The sequence below is a fragment of the Pempheris klunzingeri genome, chromosome 2 (assembly GCF_042242105.1).
Source record: "Pempheris klunzingeri isolate RE-2024b chromosome 2, fPemKlu1.hap1, whole genome shotgun sequence".
Classification (NCBI taxonomy): domain Eukaryota; kingdom Metazoa; phylum Chordata; class Actinopteri; order Acropomatiformes; family Pempheridae; genus Pempheris; species Pempheris klunzingeri.
Window position 1 is genome coordinate 16,105,941 of NC_092013.1, and position 21,025 is coordinate 16,126,965.

Consider the following 21,025-nt stretch of genomic DNA (forward strand, 5'->3'; position numbering starts at 1 on the left):
CTGGCACCTGTCATCTCCACTGTAGACCACCACGGAAACACAGGAAACTTAACTAGTTTGGTAGGCCGACCGCCCTAAAGCTAGAAATTACTGAGTGCAGTGTGCCTACTCAAATAGATAAACCTGTCTATAATAAATAATAACGACAAACTCTACATGTGGAAATCAAGAGTGAGATCTTTCACCACTACAATTAGCCAATAAAAAGTACAACAATGAAACAGAAAAGGTCCAATCAATAGCCAGTGTAAAAACAAAATATAACACAATGAAATGAGAATATACAAGCAGGCTGAGAATCTGGTGAAAAGGCAATATGTTAGTACGTGTTGTGCGTGGAGGGGGAGAAGTGTTGCATGTATTTATAATGCAGGCAAGCAAAAAGTGACGGTGACGCGGTTACTCAGAAAAAGCCCACGGACCGACGGCTCTAATTTTGGTGGACTTTTTGTGCTTAGCCTGGATCCCTTTGCCTTAATACCCAGAGGAGTCCTGCAGACCCTTAAAATCCTTTGGACCCGCAAGTTCAGAACGTCCTTGCTCAACTAATGAAGCAGCACTTCCATAAAATATTTCATTACATTTTCCACCTTTCCATCATTCCCTTTATTTATGTGACCGGACAGTTAATCCAGCGATGGTTTGCTCGTAAACCCGTGCTGGCCACCGTTGAAATAGAGCTTGGACTCTGATGGCTTCATTCGCTTGGCATCGGAGTGTCAGTGTGGATAAGCGCGTTTGGCCAAGTGCAACACAAAGTGAACGGGCCTCGACAATGACCAAAGTTGTCTCCCATTTGAACTCCCGAACCTACAATCAAAGCACCATGATTTATCTGTGACCAGAGTGCACCCCTCCAACTCATTATTCATACTTTCAGTGTTAATTTGCTTTGTTCGCTGGGGCTTCATTTGTCAGTTGAAAGCCCTAATTTATTGCCCTATAACGTGATAATGTAAGCGTTTTTATTGAGCTTGTGGTCAAATCACTGACTGAATGACTGATCTGAAATGAATACGGTCTTAGCTGCTGCGGCACATCCAAAATGCATGCACACATAGACACACACATCCACAAAGACACTTTCCTTTTCCCTGTCTTGGCCTGGTGCATTAGTATGTGTGGTTCTTTGGTTGCCAAAATCATCAGGCGATATCTTCAAGCACGGAGCTGTATGAATGCTCTTTTTCCCTCCTTCCACAATATGATGTGTTTCCTTTTTTGTGTGTGTTTTGATCCCTCTCTTGCGGCCAAGCTGTGCTGTGGTGAGGCGCGGGCTCGAGTGGCGCTCCTGTGTTATTTTTGGCAGCAGCAGCGGTTGGTGGCTGTTGAGGAGAGAGGAGACAGAAGGGGGATAGCATGAAGCCCCAAAAAACCGAGGCTGTTTAAGGGATTTCTGTCTGAAGGAATTGCTTTGTAATGATCAGAGGCTCATTATGGATGTGTGCGTGTGAGCGCCCATGCATGACTACACACACACACACACACACACACACACACACACAGAGAAAGGCTGGCATGCACATTTGTTCATTTAACACTTCACAAACACCTCATATACATGTTCTCATTCACAGACCACACACTCAGAGCTGCTAAATTGCTTAACATGTGAAAAGTTTTTTTTTTCTTCAGAATCCATATATGATGTGACCAACATTTGAATCTACCAGCAAATTTAAATGTTATTTATAAGTCGCTGTTCCTGTCACATGGGAACTTGTTCTTGTTTGTCACCCGCTTTGGTAATGCTCTCTCTCTCTCTCTCTCTCTCTCTCTCTCTCTCTCTCTCCCCTGTGGGAGTCAGACTGAGACATGCCGCCCGCTCAGGCAACATGCAGTGTCAGACATTCACACTCCCCCCACCCCACCCCCTCACCCCCCCACCCCCGAAAACACCATTTGAAAAAGATTTTCTCCAACTCTATTCTTGGCCACAGATCAAGAGCGCGTTATTACTCTGCTTTATTTATTTATATATTGTGGCGGTAATGTGTGTGAACGTATGTGTGCGTGCATGTGTGTGTGTGTGTGTGTGTGTGTGTGGGTTCGTGATATGTAATCGTGCATGTATGTGTGTTAGCCCACAAAGATATTTCAATTTCTTCAGAATATTAAATAAACATGCAGCAGCAGCAGCAGCAGCTTCAGTGAAGCGCTGCCTGCCAGTGGGTTTTGGGTTGGATGGGTGGCGGTGCTGGTGGTGAAGGGGGAGAGGGGGTTTGTGGCCGTGGCTCTGGGGGGGTGAGGCAGCTCATGGTCAGGGCCCCCGCCGGACACACTGGCGCCTCGCGCTGGAGGACTTCTGAACCACCACACTCCTCCACCAAAACCCTGCCAACCCTGGCTCCCTGCTCCCGCTTCCAACCCAAATCACTCAGTTCTCTTTCTGCATTTTGACTCCCTCTCTCTCTCTCTCTCTCTCTCTCTCTCTCTCTCTCTCTGTCTTACTGTCTCTCTTGCTCTCTTCTCCCTCCTTCCTCCCTGACTCTTTTTCCTTCTTCAGTTTCCTCATTCAGCTGAACCAAATCCAGATTCATTTGCTATTTGTCCGCCTTTTCTTTTCTCACTTACGGCTGTCGTTTTAGTGGCAGATCTCCCTGATTGTGTTTTCTCTACCTTTTTCTATTGAGGTTTTTTGTATTTTTTACATATCAACCACCCATTTTCTGCAATCTCTCACTCAAATCCCTTCACCTAAAATGTTCCAAGGAAGTATTTAGTGGCCTGAAAGCAAATAAGAATGGTTTGGGCTGTATTTCAGTCATCAAGATAGTAAGCATTTTCAAAAGGAAAGACCGATTTATGGGTACTCTAGGTATTTGTTAGGATATTAGGTTATAACTAGCAAAGTGTTTTCCAACCATCTCCAAGAGATATTGGGCTATTCCTTCTGCCAATGAAAAAGACTTTGCATTGTGGCCGAAATTAAGTTAATCACGCCAGCTTTACTGTATGTGCTCTCACCATAGAGCGTGACCTTTAGTCAGAAATCTGTGTGTAAAATCAATAATTTGTGTGATCAATAAATGCACATTAACGTCACTTGATGAGAAAGACCTGTGATCACTGATAAAGAGCTAAAAAGTGTACTTTAATTCATGTCTAATGGGCAAAAGCAGTCATTTAAAATAAAAAAAAAAAGGCCTAACTGCACCTACTGCTGCGTATAATTGAATTATGGATGTCAAACATCTTAAGCAGAGTGGATATATCTTTACGTGTCACACATGCAATTTTCTTAACTTAATTTTCCCCTGGAAGCAATTTGTCATCCGGAGGCCATTAAATGGGAAGCATATTATCTTTTTAAAGGGGCACAGAGTCACCCACAACCCTCCCACAGTTCCTATAAACAAAATGGCCTCATTTAGTGCCGCATTTGGTGCATTGGGCACTAAGGGAGGACTCCCTTTAAACTTTAAAGGCATTTCGAGGCCAGAAAAGCCTGTGACATGGTATGATTAGAGTTAGAAATATGAAAGGAACTCCAAGTTTGATGATGCAAGGCACACAGACTGCTGCTTGTTTTGTCAAAACTGAGAGGGTGGTCTAACCTCCATCACCACTGTAATAATGATTCAGTGAGGACAGATAGGAAGTCGTGCTGTAAGATACAAGATTGTTGCATCAGCTGGACTCAAAGGCATGTTGCCACAATGTGATCTGACTTTACAGCATAAATGATGAGAAGCTATTAATCACAGAGACGCATCTGTCGTACTTTTTTGTAACATGGTGCTGTTTCCATTCCTGACAAATGTAAAATGATGGCTGAAAATGATAAGCGAAGCAGACATAAAGAACATCTCCGAGATAGCCTGACCTTTTTACCTCTTGCCCTCCCTTATCTGTTATGTTTTCCTCTCCAACCCCTGTTTTATTTAGCCTGACCTCTTCTGCTCTTCAGGTCATGTTGTGGTTCACTCAGGTCAGTTTGCCTTTTCCCCTTTGCCAGAAAGCCTTATCTTGTTTTTACTTATGGCCTGACTGCTGAGCCTCTGGGCGTGCTGACATTCTTTTCCCTTTCTCCCCCCGCTCTGCCACAGAGACCCAGTCACACCTGCAGACACCTGTGCTTTTGTCCTGCTTTATGCCTCCCACAAATCCCCCGCCCTGCATGCATTGGTAGGCTTTAGAAGGCCCCCGTGCCTCTGGCTACGTCGGAGCACAGTCCTTTGTTTTACTTGACTATTCAGTTAGGACCAGATAATAACAGGAAAAAGAGAGTCATTAGCATTTTGTTCAACACATCATGATGAGTTGCTCTCTCATTTTAAACAGCTGGGATCTTAGAAAGCTGAAACTCTGGGGCAATTCATTAAGCACAAGTTTATGTAACTCATCAAGTCTTATGGCTAAACTAAATACTGCTTCAGTGAATGTTTTAAAATTACTTCTTTGTGTTCGTTTGTTCGGAAATGGGCTGTGTGATGGCTTTAACAGGTGTGTCTGGGAAATAACCTCTGAAATAATCTTTTTAGTCCTAACAAGTGTGCAGTGATTTGGTTCTGTAAATGGAGTACCGGGGCACAAGTAGGCAAACCATATGGAACAGATTGTCCAGTTCTGTTCCTCTTCTGACATGTGTCACTGCATGTATATTTTCCTTTTTATGACCTTATTTGAAGCAACACTTAATGTTTCCTGGCTTTCTAAATAAAAGAAGTAAAAATAAAGTTAAGGCTACAGTATGCCACCACCGCTGCTGAGGGAGTGTATTTTAAAAAGGCAGAAAATACCAGTAGCAGCAGAGGTTTAAAAAGCCGCTGACCATCTTCTTAACCCCCCACCCTCAGCCACTGGCCTGACACACCCTACCCAGACCCAATTCCCCCTGTTTGCCTTTTAAGTTGTGGACTCGACCGTGCGCCCACTTCAGACCACCATAAACATGTCGGTCCCTGATGACAGAGTCGGCCCCGGGACGTTTTATATAAATTGACCTCAACTACAGCTCATTAGAAGCCCTAAATTGGAACCATGCAGCCTGGGAAGTGTAAATGTTACAACAGGAGAGTCGGTAGCATCAGGGGGGTTCCAGCTGTACAGGTCTTCCCTCTGTGATGAAACTCCTCACTGTTATGTATTAAAACTGCTCTTATCCACTGCGTTTTTCTTCTTTTTACATTTTTTTTTTAAATGACGTAGTAAGAAGGATGTTGGGAGAAAGATTTTAACATATCTCTGAAATAGTTTTACCTACTTATCATGTAATTCAACCACCACCTGTCAGGGTTATTAACACATTATAAAGATTCACTCTTTGAATAATTATTTGTCTGGTGCTGTAGTGCACAACACATCTGTTGCAGACTGAATTTAGTCTTTCCTGAGGCTACTGTATCTCTCTTTTAGTGGTGAGTCCACCCACCTCAAGTATTTTTATTAGTCTGCAATACAGCCTGAATTATCTAACAAAAAAACTGGTCAGAAAGACACAAGTGCCACTTGTTGTGATTTTCACTTTTGCACAAACTCAAGACAGTGTCATACAGTGTGGCAGCACAATCTCAAATTAGATATCTTTCAGAGACTAAAATGTAGTTGATGGTCAGTGCAGCTTCTCCTCCTCATTCGACTCTCCACATCACGTCTGTCGTCCTGCATCCTGCATCCTTAATTGGGGTCCTTTGTTTGACCGCCTCCCTCAATAAACAATACAACCACAGCTCCCCTGTCCTAATCCCCTCTGCTCCTCTCTACTGACTCTGCTGGAGCATCGCTCTCGGTAATTACCCCTCTCAAGCTGGAGAGTGGAGTAATTGTCCTGAGTGTAACTACAGTGGCTCTCTGAAAGGGGGTCATTGTGTGGAGTTAAGACTTCACTTCAGTGGATGGCTTTGTTTGTGCTGCAAAAGATAATGAAAGTATTTGGTTGGCCACGGTGAGGTGGAAATATAGTAAGATATGAAAAAACTACAGTGAGGAGAGGAGGGGATGAAGTGTGGAGGAGCGAGCTTCATGCTTAAGGAACCACCGCTTTTCTTCTTTTTTTTTTCTATCTTAAAACTTCTTTGCATACAAATAACACCAGCGGAGAAAATGCTTTTGAGAATTCTTTACTTTTAAAAGCACCAACATTGTCAGGATTCCACACAGCAACTTTTACATGTTTACCTTTATGAGGTTTAATGCTTTATCACTATTTACAGTCTCTTATACCCTCATTTCACAACAAGTCAGCAAACAGTGGTAGTTCAGATCTAACATGAGCAAAATTATGAACAACAAAACAAGCTCTCATGTTCATGTTTCTTTTAACTGATGCGTCATAGAGATTTTTTTTTCATTGTTGAAAGTTACACAAAATATAGAAATTACATAGAAAAGTAGAAAAATAACACACCTAACAATATCCATATATTGTTGTAAATATATAGTATGTACAAACAAGGAGAAGCCCTTATTAATCATTACTTTGCCAGGTGTGGAAGACTTCACAATTAAAAGATTATATAGAAATAGTTTACACACACATCTAACTTCAAGATCTATAAATAAATCTTTAAAAACATAGCCCCAAACTCCACCTTATAACTAATAAATAAGAAAAAAAAAATCTTAATTTAATGCATTTTCTTTTCCTTTTTGGCCAGCTTCAACCATCTTGCGTTACTTCAGGCATTATTTTTCCTGCACGGTGCAAGATAATCTTCCATGTGTATAATTTAAGACATAAATTAGATTATTTATGTAAATATGAAATTAAATTAAACATAGTAAGAAGCAAACAGCAATCAAAAGTGAAATGCAAAACCTTTTACATTAAAAAGTCTTTGGCAACAAGAAGCAGTAAGTAAAACTGTCCATTGATTGTTTCAAAATAATGAATAAGTATCAAAGTACAGCTGTAAATCAGATTTTTCTCTAGGCATGCAATGCTCCATCAACTCCATCATTCTAACCATAAGTCTCCTTCTAAAACGTCTTTCCTTTTGCGGCTTCAGAGCTCTTTTCCTTCTGCTTTTGCAGATTAAATTTCCCCAGTGGTTTGTCTCATTTGAAAGGCAGAAAATGTGTACAGGATACCAAATGTGTGCACGAGCGTGTTTACTTGTATTTGTGTGTGTGTGCGCATGCATGCATTATATATGCTTGCACATTTGCACAAAGTTTGCACATGCGCCTGTTATATTTGTGTTGATGTACATGCTGGCTTGGTTGCTCATGTTTTTGTGTGTGTTTATGTCTGCCTGTATACATTTGTGCACTGGTATATGTTTGCAGGTTTTTGCATGTGTGTGTGTGTGTGTTGTCCAGAAAAAACAAAGTGATTGCTACCTGCAAAATGTTCAGTCATTTATCATATCAAGTCTTTTCAAACATGGCCTGATATGCTTTGTGTGACTCGAAACAAAATATTGTCTTTTTTATTTAAAATGTGAATTTGTCACCATAAAAACAAACCCACCATGTCTCTAAAGTACTTGACAAAAGACTTAATACAGTCAGATCTCCAACAGTCCGCTGCTGTTCTCCACTCCATTAGGTGTGCCAGTCTTCATTGGTTCATCTCCATTGGTGATTTGGTCAGCGACAGGATTGGTGGGTACAGCGCTGGTGTTGAGCTCTGTGGTCTCTTCACTCCGAGGGTCTGCGTCTCCCTCCACAGCTACAGCTTTCCCCTGCATTGCAGAATCTGCGTGGGTCTTCTGATGCTTCGAGAGGTGGTCGCTGCGTGTGAAACGCTTGTTGCACAGTAGACAGGTGAACTTCTTCTCCCGTGTGTGGGTGCGCACGTGCCTCTCCAGTTCGTCAGAGCGGGTGAAACGTTTCCCGCAGAACAGCCAGTTGCAAACAAAGGGCCGCTCGCCAGTGTGCCAGCGCAGGTGGGCTTTGAGGTGGGAGGCCTTTCCGTAGACCTTCCCACAGCCTGGGATGTGGCAGCTGTGAACAGGCTTCTTCCTCAGGGAGGCAGCCGAGGCCCCCAGCCTCTCCAGCTCCTGGCAGTTGGGGCAGTCACATGAGGATCTGGTGGGCGCTCCCCCTCCGCTGTACCCCCCTGATGCCCTAGCAGGCTTGAGGCCCATGGGACTCTCTATCAGCCCTGCGCTTGGCACAGGCTTGGGCTTGTACATGTCCTGGGGCAGCATGTGCTGGGAGGGCTGGAGGAGGTGTGAGGAGGAGCCCAGTCCCACAGAGGGGTACGGAGCTGGATTGAGTGGCGTAAAGTCGGTGCTGTAACTGGGCAGCTGTGGGCTAAGGGAGGCCTGGGGTGCTACAGGCTGCAGGGACGCCTGTAGACCTCCGTCGGTCTGGGGCTGGGTTGCTGACAGCCAGTTGGAGTTGGGGTGGACATCCCACCAGGAGGACGTGGCATTAGCTGGAGCAGCAGTGATGCCAGGGTGGATACCAGCTTTATACCAGGAGCCATAGGGGTGTGTCATATCCAGCGAGGTATAGACACTGGTGAGGCAGTCCGCCGTAGCGTGGGCCTTGGATACTAAAAGAGACGGGTCCTGGGAGACGGAAGTCTGGAAGGAGTGGGAGAAAGGGTTATATTCTGTAGTGTAGCCTCCGGCTGAAGGAGGGGGGCTTCCAGTTGGGGTAAGCAGCCCGCCGCCTCCTCCTCCAGCTGTGGTGAAGGAGCCAGTGTAGGAGTCCGCCAGGCCACTGCCGTCTGCGGTCCGTCCGTTCTTAGCTGTCTGAAGGTCAGAGGTCATGGTGTAGGGCTTCTTTACTGGAGTAGTACTGCCGGTCTTACCGGGTGTAGCAGAATCCCTGACGGGGCTTGTGCTGCCAAACTTGTTACAGGTAGCAGTTAACATAGCCAGAGGACTGGAGCCATAGCGTGCGTCTTCCTGGGAGGGAGGAGACACAGGAGAAAATGAGACTTTCTGTCTACAGGAAATGGCTGCTTGCTGCTGCTGCTTCTGTCAGTGTCAACTCTAATAAAAAACGTATGTCTGACTGCCACCGCTGGCTTTTCCTACTCTCTCTGTTTTCAAAGTGGTCAGGGCAGTTTCAAGCAATGAATGTTTATGCTTGGGAAAGTTCTACCCTCCTCAGCAAAGGAGGAATTCCCTCGCTCTTTAGTTTCACTTACACCACTATCTTCAAGCTATTCTTAATCTGGCATTCATGTTTGCTTTGTAACGTTTTGTCTCCAAACATACAGAAACATTCGGTGTATAACTTATGTATAGGTGCTGTACTATTAACTGAAGCTGTCTCTCAGTTAAAGCAGACACTGATATCTTGTCAAACATGTTTTTTTGTTTTTCTCAAATGGTCACCGCGGCATTTAAGATGTTAGACAAACTAATGGTACATTGTGTCACCACAGTCTCACCATAGCTCTGTTTAATTTTATCACAAGTTTGAATGAACCATTATCTCTATTCATCATCATGCAATTCATCGTCGTGTTTCGTGATCGCCAATTTATGACATTTCATGTAAACATTCCCAGTCTTCATTAGCCCCTTTTTGAAAACACCAAGGAATGTGCAATACTCCTCTTTGTAGTATTTGCCTTTTCCGCATTGCAGGTATTTAACACCACAGCACAACATATCTGAAGTCCACCTTTCATTTGCTGCCACACACTCTACACGTGGATGGAACAAATGAAAAATCACCATTACTGTATATCCCTAGAAATGCTGTGGTATCATTGTATCATCATTATTGTGATAATCCTACATGGAATAAATGTGTTTAAAAGTTGTCTTTTTCAGTTCAGGTCCACTACTTCGTTTTAATCCTATAAATTTGCCTAAAATATTATTATTACCACAATCTTTCCTTTCAGACTGAGTCTCCGTTCAGAGGTTCATTAGTGCTCACCGCCTTCACTTCCAACAGGCGCTGGGTTCAGTTTTTAGTTTAAACGCGTTTCATCACAGACTTTAAGGTCTTTTATCACCCAGACAATGTCCTCTTGCCCCATCTAATGACGACTGTGCAGCTTCTTGTTATCACACGTTAGTTTTCTCTTGCATATGGAATCAACACACCTTGAGGAAATGTAAATCCAAGGCATACGCAAAGATAAACGGAGGTTAAGATGTGAGCAGTAAAGTTTCACAAACCAACCTCCATCGGCAGCACGCCTTTTAATTTGCTTTAAATCCCCTACTAATAAAACCTAAGATCTTTCCTCACTAATGCACATTATAATTTTCAGAATCCTGTCATGTCACACATTCAGACACCTCCAAACTAAACCGGTTTAAGTTCCCTCACTTCAGCTGACAACTTGCTATAAACTTTAACTGGAATTTCAACAACATCCACATCATGAAAGAGACTGTGTGAAAAGGAAGAAGGTGAAGAAGACAAAAAACATAAATCAGATCTACTTACAATTACATTCCCTACCTCCAGAATAGATGCGGCCATCCCTGAGAAACTAAATCCTAAGGAAGCTGAGGGAGTGGGAGAGGCGCAGCTCTGAGTCCCGGGACAGTTTGGAAGAAGTTGGGCTGTAACGCGGGGAAGTGTTTTGAGGCACGGGGAGCCCGCCCCCTAATTACAGGCTCTGGGCTCTTTGAGGACTCGCTAAGAGGCAATAAAAACCCAGAGATGGAGGAGAATGGACGGAGATTGGTGGATACTAAGAGGACATCCCACCTCCCCAAACGGAGAGTGTCGAATCATTTTTCAAGATAAATGCATGAATGGGTTACTCATCAATCACCATGCGGACATTATTTCAATCTCACTGGCATTATTTTTTCCACTGGGATTAGTCCAGTGGAGTCTGTAAGAAACCACCACAGTTAACATCATCTCACGGAGAGGTTTTTTTTTTTTTCCCCCCCATAAAGATAAAGCTGTAAATTGTATTTCTGCTATGAGACACTATAGGAGCACTGCACATAAGAAGTGAAAACCCCGACTAAAGTTTTCTCTTTTTCCTGTGAGAGAGGAAAAATAACAAAAGAAGATGTAGGCTCGGTTTGCGCCACATTAGAAAAAAAAAAAAAAATTAAGCTGACCGAGTCTGTGGTTTCCATCTGAGATTTTATTATTCTGGTTTCAACCCTCTCTCTGTTTCCAATATTCTTAAATGCAGTTAACTGCCTTTTTAGACATTAACTGTGATGGTTAAAGGGGCTGAACTACTGAGACAGGCGAAGAAGAAAAGGATCCAGTCATTAAATAAAATAAAGAAGAGATTATCGCATCAAATAAAATGAATTCAAACGGGGAGCTCGCAGAGGGGAGAAGACTGGCAGGACCGTTTCCTCTGAGCAGGACGTTTGATAAAAAGAGCAAGAAATGAAAGAGGAAAGCTGTCAGGAAGTTTGAAAATGGAAAAGTATTAAGTCTTTGCATGGACGGTTTTTCAAGTCACTTTAAGTCATTATTGATTTTCGAGTCTGAGATAAAAAGCCCTTCAGAGGGAAATATGTATTCACCCAGTTTAGCTTGACTTAACAATTTGAATATTTGTCCCCAAACTTTTGCATGTACAGTAAACTAATGACAGTCAGACATGCAGTAAAATGTCATTACAAAACTTTATATTCATCATATAACCCACTCCAGTAAATTATTTCTTTTTCTTAAGATAGTATAAAATAGTTCAAAAATAATTACACAAATCCACCACACCCTTTTTAAAATTGTATTTATTGTATATATTTACATATGTCAAATATTCATACAAATCATAGCAGAAACAGTCATGGATATTAACGTTACATTAAAAATGTGGCCTTAAAACTTTGTTGAACTTTGTTCCCATATGTTGTGAAAAACAGATGAAGGTGGAAAAAAATCTTTTTACAGAAAAAAAGGTGATTTATCCATCTTAATTTGAGTATTTGGAAAAATTAATCTGTAATCTATGAGATAAACTTTCTTTTATTTCATAGATTTTAAGTAATATTATTTAATTGCTGTTATTTAACTGTGCAAGGTTCCTAAACTGAATATCAATGTAAATAGATCAGGTTTATGAGGTAAAATGTTCATTTTAGTTTTATTTATCAGTTTAAAAAGACAAAAACTCAACTTTCAGTCTCAAGGAAGCCAGATTCTCAGCGCCTTTTTGTGGGCGTCTCGTTTTCTGAAGGAGAGCGCAGAAGATTAAAATTGTTGTCAAAAATAAACATATAATTTCTGTCCTTATTTTCTCCTCAATTACAGGGCATGGTCAGAGCTGGGCTTGTCGTTCTGGAGAGTCTGGCCCTCACATGAACACAGCGGCTATATTTGGCAGTCTGCTCTCCAACTGACCTTCATCGCTTTATTTTCTTATTCCAGAAGGGGTGTGAGTAGAAGAACAAAGGCCACTACACGCAGCAGTTTACACTGTCACACACTCCTACAGGCTTGTGCAAACGGACATATAAACCTATGAACCTCACCTCAAACTGAGGGCAAAGTGTCACAGAAGGCAAAAGATTACAACACCTGTCTGTCTGTCTGTCTGTCTGTCTGTCTGTCTGGAAGGAGTAGGAGAAATCTGTCTCCTATAGACAGACTATCTCGTGTCGAAGTCCTCAGAGACACATCTGTTTTATACGTGGCGATCTTTTCGCATTTTCTTAGATATTACCCTCCCCTCTCATTTGACACATGGTGTGTTACTGGTGTTAGTCTTTAAGTGAACTGCACCTTTTCTTCTTAGAGCTCATCAGTGCTTTCTGTTTTACACTCAAGTGAAATGAGAGGGGAGGTAAAAAGCTCCTATACTGCAAAAGCAAAGTGGTCCACACTGTGGCCGCTTTTCCCTATTTTTATGGGACTTGTAGTAATCTAAAACTTTGGCGTGTTCCCATTTACAGGTCTCTTCAAAAGACAGCAAGTGAGATCTATAATTAGAGAATGCGTTAAGCTCTTAACAGCCTCTTCAAAAAGCTTTCTCTGCTCTATTTACTATTTTCTGCTCTGTGTGGTTTAGATTTTTGGGTACGTACAGTAGGCGCTGCAGGCTTGATGAACCTTGGGGCGTTGGGTGGGCACGATTATGTTGCTCAAGGCTGATTATAGGTTTCATATGGATAGTTACTGTCCATATGACAGCTATCACATGTATTAGTAGTTTCAGGTTTTTGTAGTGTTGCTAGCTCATTAACCCAAGTCCTTTTGAACGCAACAAGTGGCTACGATTGCTAAATCGTTTTCTCTACATTCACAGTACTTTCTATACTTTCTTCTATACTCTCTAGGTGATTCCGGCCAAACTAGGTGATCGATGACACGCACGTAACTCAAGCAAGCATTTTGCATCTCTTCCTTATTATGCGGCCAGTTGCCCTCAAAGAATTCTGGGTAAAGACCCCCAGTTTAAACACCTCAGTGCTCTGAATTGTATCTCAGTGCTGGAGCTTAGGTGACCAGATACACCCGCACTGATCTGATAGTAAATGGATATTTGGATAACACTGAACTTGTCCTGTTTTATTCAGTATCATAGGGGAAATGACACTGATAACCAAAGAGGAACCTCTTTAGATGCAAAAAAAAAAATAAAATCAATCCATGTGCAAATATCCTTTGACCAAGTTGTATGCACTTGTAATAATGTTGAAGAGCCTATTATTTTCTATCGGCATGCAGGCACTTTTTACCACAGTGTGGGACCATTTGAACCTTGGCTACACGTGACATTACTTCTTCAAAAACCTGGACTCCAGAGTACAATTACTTTTTCACTGTTGGCAATATGAATCAGAAAATCTCAAGACAATAAGTACTTGATTACCATAGTTGTACACAGGCATTTGGTGTAGGTGTACACGTATGGTATGACTACATTTCAGAACTCACACTGACCTTGTTACAGTCCGTGTGTGTGAGCTTCCTGCCATATACCAGGCCGTCATAATTTGTAACAACCATCAAGAACAGAGACAGTTTGCTCTCTGTGCATTGGCATATGCTAATTGCTGGATTTTTGTTGTGTGTTTTTGAATAGAAATTATAATGTTTTCCAAAGCCCTGGCATCAACTTCTTGTGCATTCTGCTTGTCGCTGGCAGAATTTTTAGCCTTTTTTGTCGCAGAAAATGTTTCACCAGGAAGCAATAAGGCTGTCTCCAACATGGGCTGTCTCCATCAGTGGTCAGCTTTTCCGTGCAAACCTCCTGGTCGAGCCGCTGGCAGAGATTCCTCTGGTTGCTCAGCTCGATAGAAAATGAAACCACTCCCAGTGACAAGCTGACTGAAGTGATGGCAGTGAGTGCGCAGTTTGTTTCGCTGCATCCAAGTCTTCTGAGAGGAGATAGTTCATAGTTCACCTTTTTGCTGTTGTCACCACAGGACAGAAAAGCCTGATGGTTGGAGTTTAAGTTCTTTGTTTGGTGTGCCAAGGATGCTCAAGTGTGTGAAAAGAAATGAGACAACAGTGGTGATGTGAAGGCAGATTGCTTCTTACACACACTCCTCTTAACACTGCATGGTTTATTTACCTTTTGAGCACTGAACTAAATGTGGCTGTAGAAGCTGGTCTTGTTGGTGATGCTCAGTCAGATTCTTACTCTCTCTAGTTCTTCTTTTATCAGATATTTTCTGACAAAACTATGGGTTTGCTACTCTTAAACTGTATTGAATTAATCTCTTGTGTGTTTATGAGTTCTTGTACAGCTGATTTACATCCAGACGACATTAAACAGTGATGTATTTCAGACAATTTCAAACAATATCCGGCCGTGTTTAGTATTGTCAATGAATGTGTGTGTATTTTATAGTGTTTTATAGTTATAAGTGTAGTGTACTGAGGTGTGCTTCGTAACTGTTAAAATCAGGTCAATCAGGACAATGCTGCTTGTCAGAAGAAACTGTACAACAGTGCTGCAGCTTACATCAAATGATCAGCCAGAAAACAAGAGAACAGGAATGTCACTTCACTTTTGAGATTTTTTTTCATTTCAGATTCTTCCACTTAAAACAATCTAGATTGAACTCTTTCGTCTTAACCTTTCAAAATCCTTTCAAAATCATCAGTACGTGCTTGAGTAGGGAATTCAAGCAGCGCAGGCTTGTCGTACTCTCAGTAACTTTCCTTTGCACACAAGTTCATCCAGCAGACATCTTTCTTGAGGCTTCACCAGATAATTCATCTTGGTGGTAACGAAAGTGAAAGCACAGCAGCAGTACAAACAAGTACGAAACAAAGAAGTGGGACCCCTTAGATGTTAGGACATGTCTATACGTTGACATCACATGCTTGGCTTTTATTGCATCTTTCTTTTGGGGGTGAATGGCCTTCTGTTTTCTGCATTGGTTTTAAATTGGTCTCTTGGTATCATTAGGCCATTACAGCAACCAAGTAAGTGTGTATAATGGTGGATCAATGGAATATCTCGCCATAATGCATTTCCCTTGACATTCCCCTCTGGGCTGCAACCCTCAGAAAATTAACAATGTTAATAATACTGCGACGGAGGGGGAAAATTGAAATGATTAGATGTGTTTTACTTCACTGCTGATGGAAATGTGGTGAGAGGGAATCAGGGTCAGGGATAGACTTGCCTTGCAGCCTGACTCCGTGCTATTTTTCCAGGCTGTGTGGTCAAAGATTCAGAGAGCTTGTCAACGGAAAATGAGAGAGCGAGAGAAGTGGGGGAGAAGAGAGAAAGAGGGAGACGTATAGACAGAAAGACTGGGGGAGAGAGAGAGAGAGAGAGAGAGAGAGAGAGATGTGGTGGGTTATACAACGCACCAGTGAATATCATGTTCATTTGTACTGCTGTTGATGCTGCTGATTGTGGCATCAGCTGTTAGTCACTTCGGCCTTTTTGAGTCAGACATGAAAAGCGACAACATGCTTTTAATAAAATGACCTGCCTGGTTCGAGTGGTCTGTCTCTACTTTGGGGCATGTCGGTGGTTTTGAGTAATTCAACCACCAACAGGCTGCATGTGAACCAGTGGACAGAACATATTCAGTCGCCAGACATGCTGGTAATCACATGTAGCAATGAGGAGAAAGTAATCCTTTCCTTATAGAAATGCAAATAGAAAAGTAGCTAAATGTTTCCTGCTGCTTATTACTTTGAATATTGTTTCTGAGGACCAACACAGTTCCAATCTGACATCCCCACCCCCAGCCAAGTCTAGCTCGGTCCCGTCTCGCTGTGATGTCTCAGTGACCACACTTGTCAGATATAATCCCACATGGCACGATTGTTTTCCTCTATAAAGAATTTTTACTGTTCCCAGAATGACAGAGATATTATCCCACTTTGGAATCGCAAATGTTGTGTAACATGCTTAATATGTAGTTTATCATACGGGGCATTACATGCAAGTATCAGCTCTGGAAACACAAAAGTCCATCCACTCCTAAACAAATCCCAGTCCACCGCCTTCTTGCTGTATACAAGCTGACATGTGGCCTGTAATCTCCCTGTCTGTCGAGGAGACCTGCGGCCACCTAATGACCCCAACAGGCGTCATGCATGCAATTGCTCAGGATGGCGCAATGACAGTCTCTTTCAGTATCACTTTATGCATACTTTGTCAAATGAGAGGGACTTTGAGGAGTACTACGCTTTTCACTGGATGCTGCAGGTTGTCTGGGAAGCAACATACATGCAGTGAGGCACGGCTGCACATGTGGTTGATCCTAAATCCTAATTCTTACACGTGGTACACGATGGAAGAATATTTGATTTTATGGCAGAGCTGTAAACTGTCAAACTCAGACGTAAGTCACAAACATGACGACTTTAGACTTGATTTACTTGAGGCAAAGTGTTGTGACCTGGTAACATCCCAAAAGAAATGATAAAAAGACCAAAAACGCACACATGATTCTCTTCTACTGATACTTGTTCAGTACAACAAACCCATATACTCGACTCAGCCTGGCTGCTGCTGATACCACTTCTCACCAGATTTGCAGTGAATGTCATGTACCAGAGTCGCAGTAGCTTGTTAGCCTGTTAGCCTGAGGATATTATGTCTAGCTTTGGCCTGACTGCTGCTGCAGTTTGGTTGATAGTTGGACAACTTTAGTGCTTGTCAGTGTTTTGTATTTCGATTTGAATTTTTTCATCATCTCCAGGTCATTTCTCATTTCTGTCATGATGCAACATGTATCTGAAACTGACAATTCAACTAGCATGCCTGCTTCATGCAGCGATTGGCTGGGTGTGCAGAGGTTGGAAAGTCGACAGGATTTCTCTGTCAAAATCCCTTTTTTTCAACCTTCCCGCAACTACTTCTGCCACTTTTTGTGTGAATGATTAAGTACAACACCATGAATGTCTCTGAGGAAAGACTCATTCCCGTGTGCACGATTATTTCGTCTCTCTCCTCTCCATGACAGCAGGCCTTTTTGTCCTTCAAGCAAAGAAAGTAAAGAATTTGCTTTCAGACATAGCTTTGGATTTGCCCCAAACACTACCTTTTATTATGCCAAAGAAGCTAAAAACTCACAATGTCCCGTCAACATTATTCAGCCTGGTGGGCGACATGTGCAAACCAAGTCACATAAGAAAACACAAGCGCATAAATACTAATTTTCGTTGATTAAGCGAAGAGTGGTTGAATCCAGGGGGCCAGTAGCAACTCTTATATGTGATTTATTGACAGACGATGTTCGTGTATTTTCATGCTTCCACATGTTTCATCTGAATTATCAGTTAAGCCTGTTTCCTTGCTGCGACACCTCTGATATGTTGGCTGCTTTTTGCTGTCACATGTAAACCTTTATTGATTTCTTTGAACCGTGTCATGTCAGAAGGCACTGAGCTGTACCCCACAGGGGTTACAGCCCACCACCTTCCCCTCTCCCCCCACTGGTTTATACATATTTAGTCAATGCCCCCAGACCCTGACAGCAGCTGGTGCTGAGGTTTGGGTGGGAGCTCATTACTCCTTGGTGGAGCCCTGCCAAAAGGAGGGGAGGGTTTTTAAAAGGAGTAAATTGAGGTTTTCTTTTTTGGGTTACTTTATTTTGTACGGGCAAATCCGACTCCATGCGTCGTGTGATCTGTTCCATGTGTCGTGTGTGTGCCACCAGCAGTCATCTCTGGTCTCCTCACCCTGGAAATAACTTCCGTTCTCCATTTAATGAACTCCCCTCTCGGATGTGCTTATTTCACTGAAATAACCAGATTTTTACACTGCATTTGGTAAAGCCAATTTACTCTCTTCAGAAGTCAAAGTTATTTATGCATTTTTCAATTTTTTTGATATAACACTGTCCTGGATTTTCCTTAGAAATAGTTCATGGTTTAGCACAATTATGTCAACCAGCAGTCTTATATAAAAACCTGTACACTTAACTTGTAACTTATAAAATCTAGATATAAATTAAGTGCTTAAATATGATAATATTCTATAGTCAGTGATAGAAAGTAACAAAGCAAGTCGTGGCCCTTTGTTTCGTTTCTGTTCTTGCTGCACTTCCACCAAAGAGACGTTTTCCCCTCTAAACTTGTCAGATGGTTTCATTTATTCACAGAAAATCACAAATATATCAAAGATAAAAGAAAAGTCCAAAGCATGCCTTAAAATGTGTTTTGTAAAACTAAAACTGTTTTTGATTCTTTCCCATCCCATTCATTAATCATCTCACGAACCCTCATGTATTTTTTTAATATAAAGTAGTTAAAACAAGCTCCATCTCGATCAGCTACAGTAACAAAACGCTGCTTAAACATTGTTGCAACAGTATTAACAATCCAGTAACGTCATATAATAATATATCAGTCAGAGGAAACACTTTTCTATGTAACAAATACTTTTATTTGTAATATTTAAAGCAGATTTTGCCGATAAAACCGTAAGACGGATTTTGAAAGCAGGATGTTCACTTGTAGTGGAGAATATTTAGATTGTTGTATTGATACTTTTCGGTAAGTAAAGGATCTGAATACTTCTTTCACCTCAGCTTATACTTTCACAAGTTTTACTTAACGAATCTTACAAAATACAAACCGGCACGCTGTGAGGGCTTGTAGCATGTCCATAACTGTGAGTGTTTCTGTCTGTATAGAATTTCTTTTTTCTCCCTCATGAGATCCACTTAAGCTTCGTGGTCCGCCACTCGCAAGACAAAGCCTCCATCTCTCTAGCTCCTTTACTCCTAACAGAGGATCGTTCAAAGCTTTACATTTGATGTCTTAGTGCCATAACGATGTGGTTTGGAGGACTGGAATGATTGTTTATTTATGAGAGACATATTGCGCTGCAGGAGAGGGATAATATCTTCAAGTGGGTCAAAAGAGTGCGTTCGTCTCGATGTTGTAGACGGGTGACCAAGAGTATCAGATGTCCCTATTTATTGAGTGATTGTGTGGAGCAGACGTGAAGTGCTCTTGACTTGTGTTTCCTCTTTTGGAGAGGAGACTGATGTGGGCACTTCCTGGTGATACTGATCAAGACGAGAGAGGGGGATCAAGACGGGGTTAGTAAAAGAAGGGTTTGGATTAAAGCAGGGTTCAAAACTGTCAAACCTGGTGCTTCATAGATGCAAACGGTCCAGAGTGTGAATGTGCAGCAGGCTGGAGCTGGAAAAAGGCTGTAAGTTCTCAGAAATGGTGAGAGGAGTGGGCAAGGCATACAATACAGAAATAGAATGACATTATAGGTAGGTAAAATAAGCAGGCCGTACCTAAAGGGGACTTTATAACTTATAACCTAAAACCCCTGAAATCAAAACAAAAAGGCCAAGCCACACCATATGTGTGCAAAAGGAAGCTCAAGTCTTCTCTCCTTTAGACCACCCAACGCTTCACCCACACACTCTCCTGAAAAACACTGAGACTGTGCAGGACTGAATCCACCAAACTTCACATATTTCACAAGATCTTGGAACTAAATTTAATACTTTCAGTTCATCTATTCTTTTATGATTGTGAGAAACACCAAACCACGCAACTAAAACAGACAGATTAAAGGTGCTGGGAATTTTATTTGTCTTGAATGAGAGGGACCCTATTGTTAAACAAAAGTTGGGGCAAAACTTAAGGAAGCCAAATAGGACGTTTTTTTTAAATTCAGCCTGAGATATGAACAATTTCTTCACACTGAGTGAGTCTACTGGAGCGTAAATGTAGAAATTCTCCCAAAGCCCATGGCGCTTTGACTGAAAAAAAAGAAGAAACCTTCCTTCCCCCCACTTGCCTGAAGCCACAGCATGTGGTCTACTCTGTTGCTGCTCTAAAAATGGAAGGCGGGCGGCCTCGGGAGTAGCCCAGAACAGCCTCCACCGTAATGGCCGTGTGGGTGTGGCCCCTCGTAGATGGCTTTTGAGGGGGCCCCTCCCGGACGCCCGCACCCCTTGCCAGCGCCCAAGGGCTCCAGGCTGCCTGACCAGAGACACCGCGATGCGGCCCACGCTGAACCCAGGCCGAGCCGGGCTATGGTGGGCTGGGCTAGGCCATGGCCAGGACAGGCTCCACATCTTCTTCATGGCAGGTTCCTGCACTCCTGCCCTCTGCTGGGGTCACAGAGAAATAAGACAAAGAATGTGCGAAAAAAAGAGAGAATAGCCCATCAAAGACATGAATGTCTAACTGTCTGAAGTTTGGACGTTTAGTTACTGAAAATCGGACAAACACTGCCTTACAGTGCCACTGACATTGTTTCTTTCTATTTATTTACTGATTTATTCATCTCATTGTATATATTGTTCTAACTTCGACACCGAAAAAATAGAGATGTTTCTATCCCATAAAAATAAAAGCAGAAACCATGAAAACCATTAAATCATTATAATACTTCACAAAACTTTCTCAAAGGTTGGTTGTGTGATAGAATATAAAAAAACAATGTGACTAAATACATTTACTCATGTACAGTAAAGTAAGTGCAATTTTGAAGTACTTGAATTTTACTTTAGTATTTCAATTTTCTGCTATTTTACTGTTCAACTGCATTTCAGAGGGAAATATTACACTTTTCACGTATGTGTGACAGCCACAGTCACTTTGAGAATTATGATTTTAAATACAAAACCTCCAATGAGTCTATAAAATGTGATGCTTTGCTTTAGGGTAAACCGCCAACAGCTACCAATACTGTGCTTTTATTTTAAAGTAACACATGAATACTACTTCCACCAGTGCAACATTTGATGTAAAAACAAACACAGACTGTGTGCAGTCAGTAGTA

The 21,025-nt window shown here is 42.1% G+C and overlaps 1 protein-coding gene across 1 annotated transcript; it reads right to left on the minus strand.

Annotated features, from left to right (window-relative positions):
- Positions 1–7,451: 7,451 nt before the first annotated feature.
- Positions 7,452–10,347, minus strand: sp7 (Sp7 transcription factor). Its single transcript, XM_070852330.1, has 2 exons — positions 10,327–10,347; positions 7,452–8,804 (listed from the first exon to the last, which is right to left on the minus strand). Exons 1-2 carry the CDS (start codon positions 10,345–10,347, stop codon positions 7,452–7,454), a joined length of 1,374 nt encoding a protein of 457 aa, XP_070708431.1.
- Positions 10,348–21,025: the final 10,678 nt, after the last annotated feature.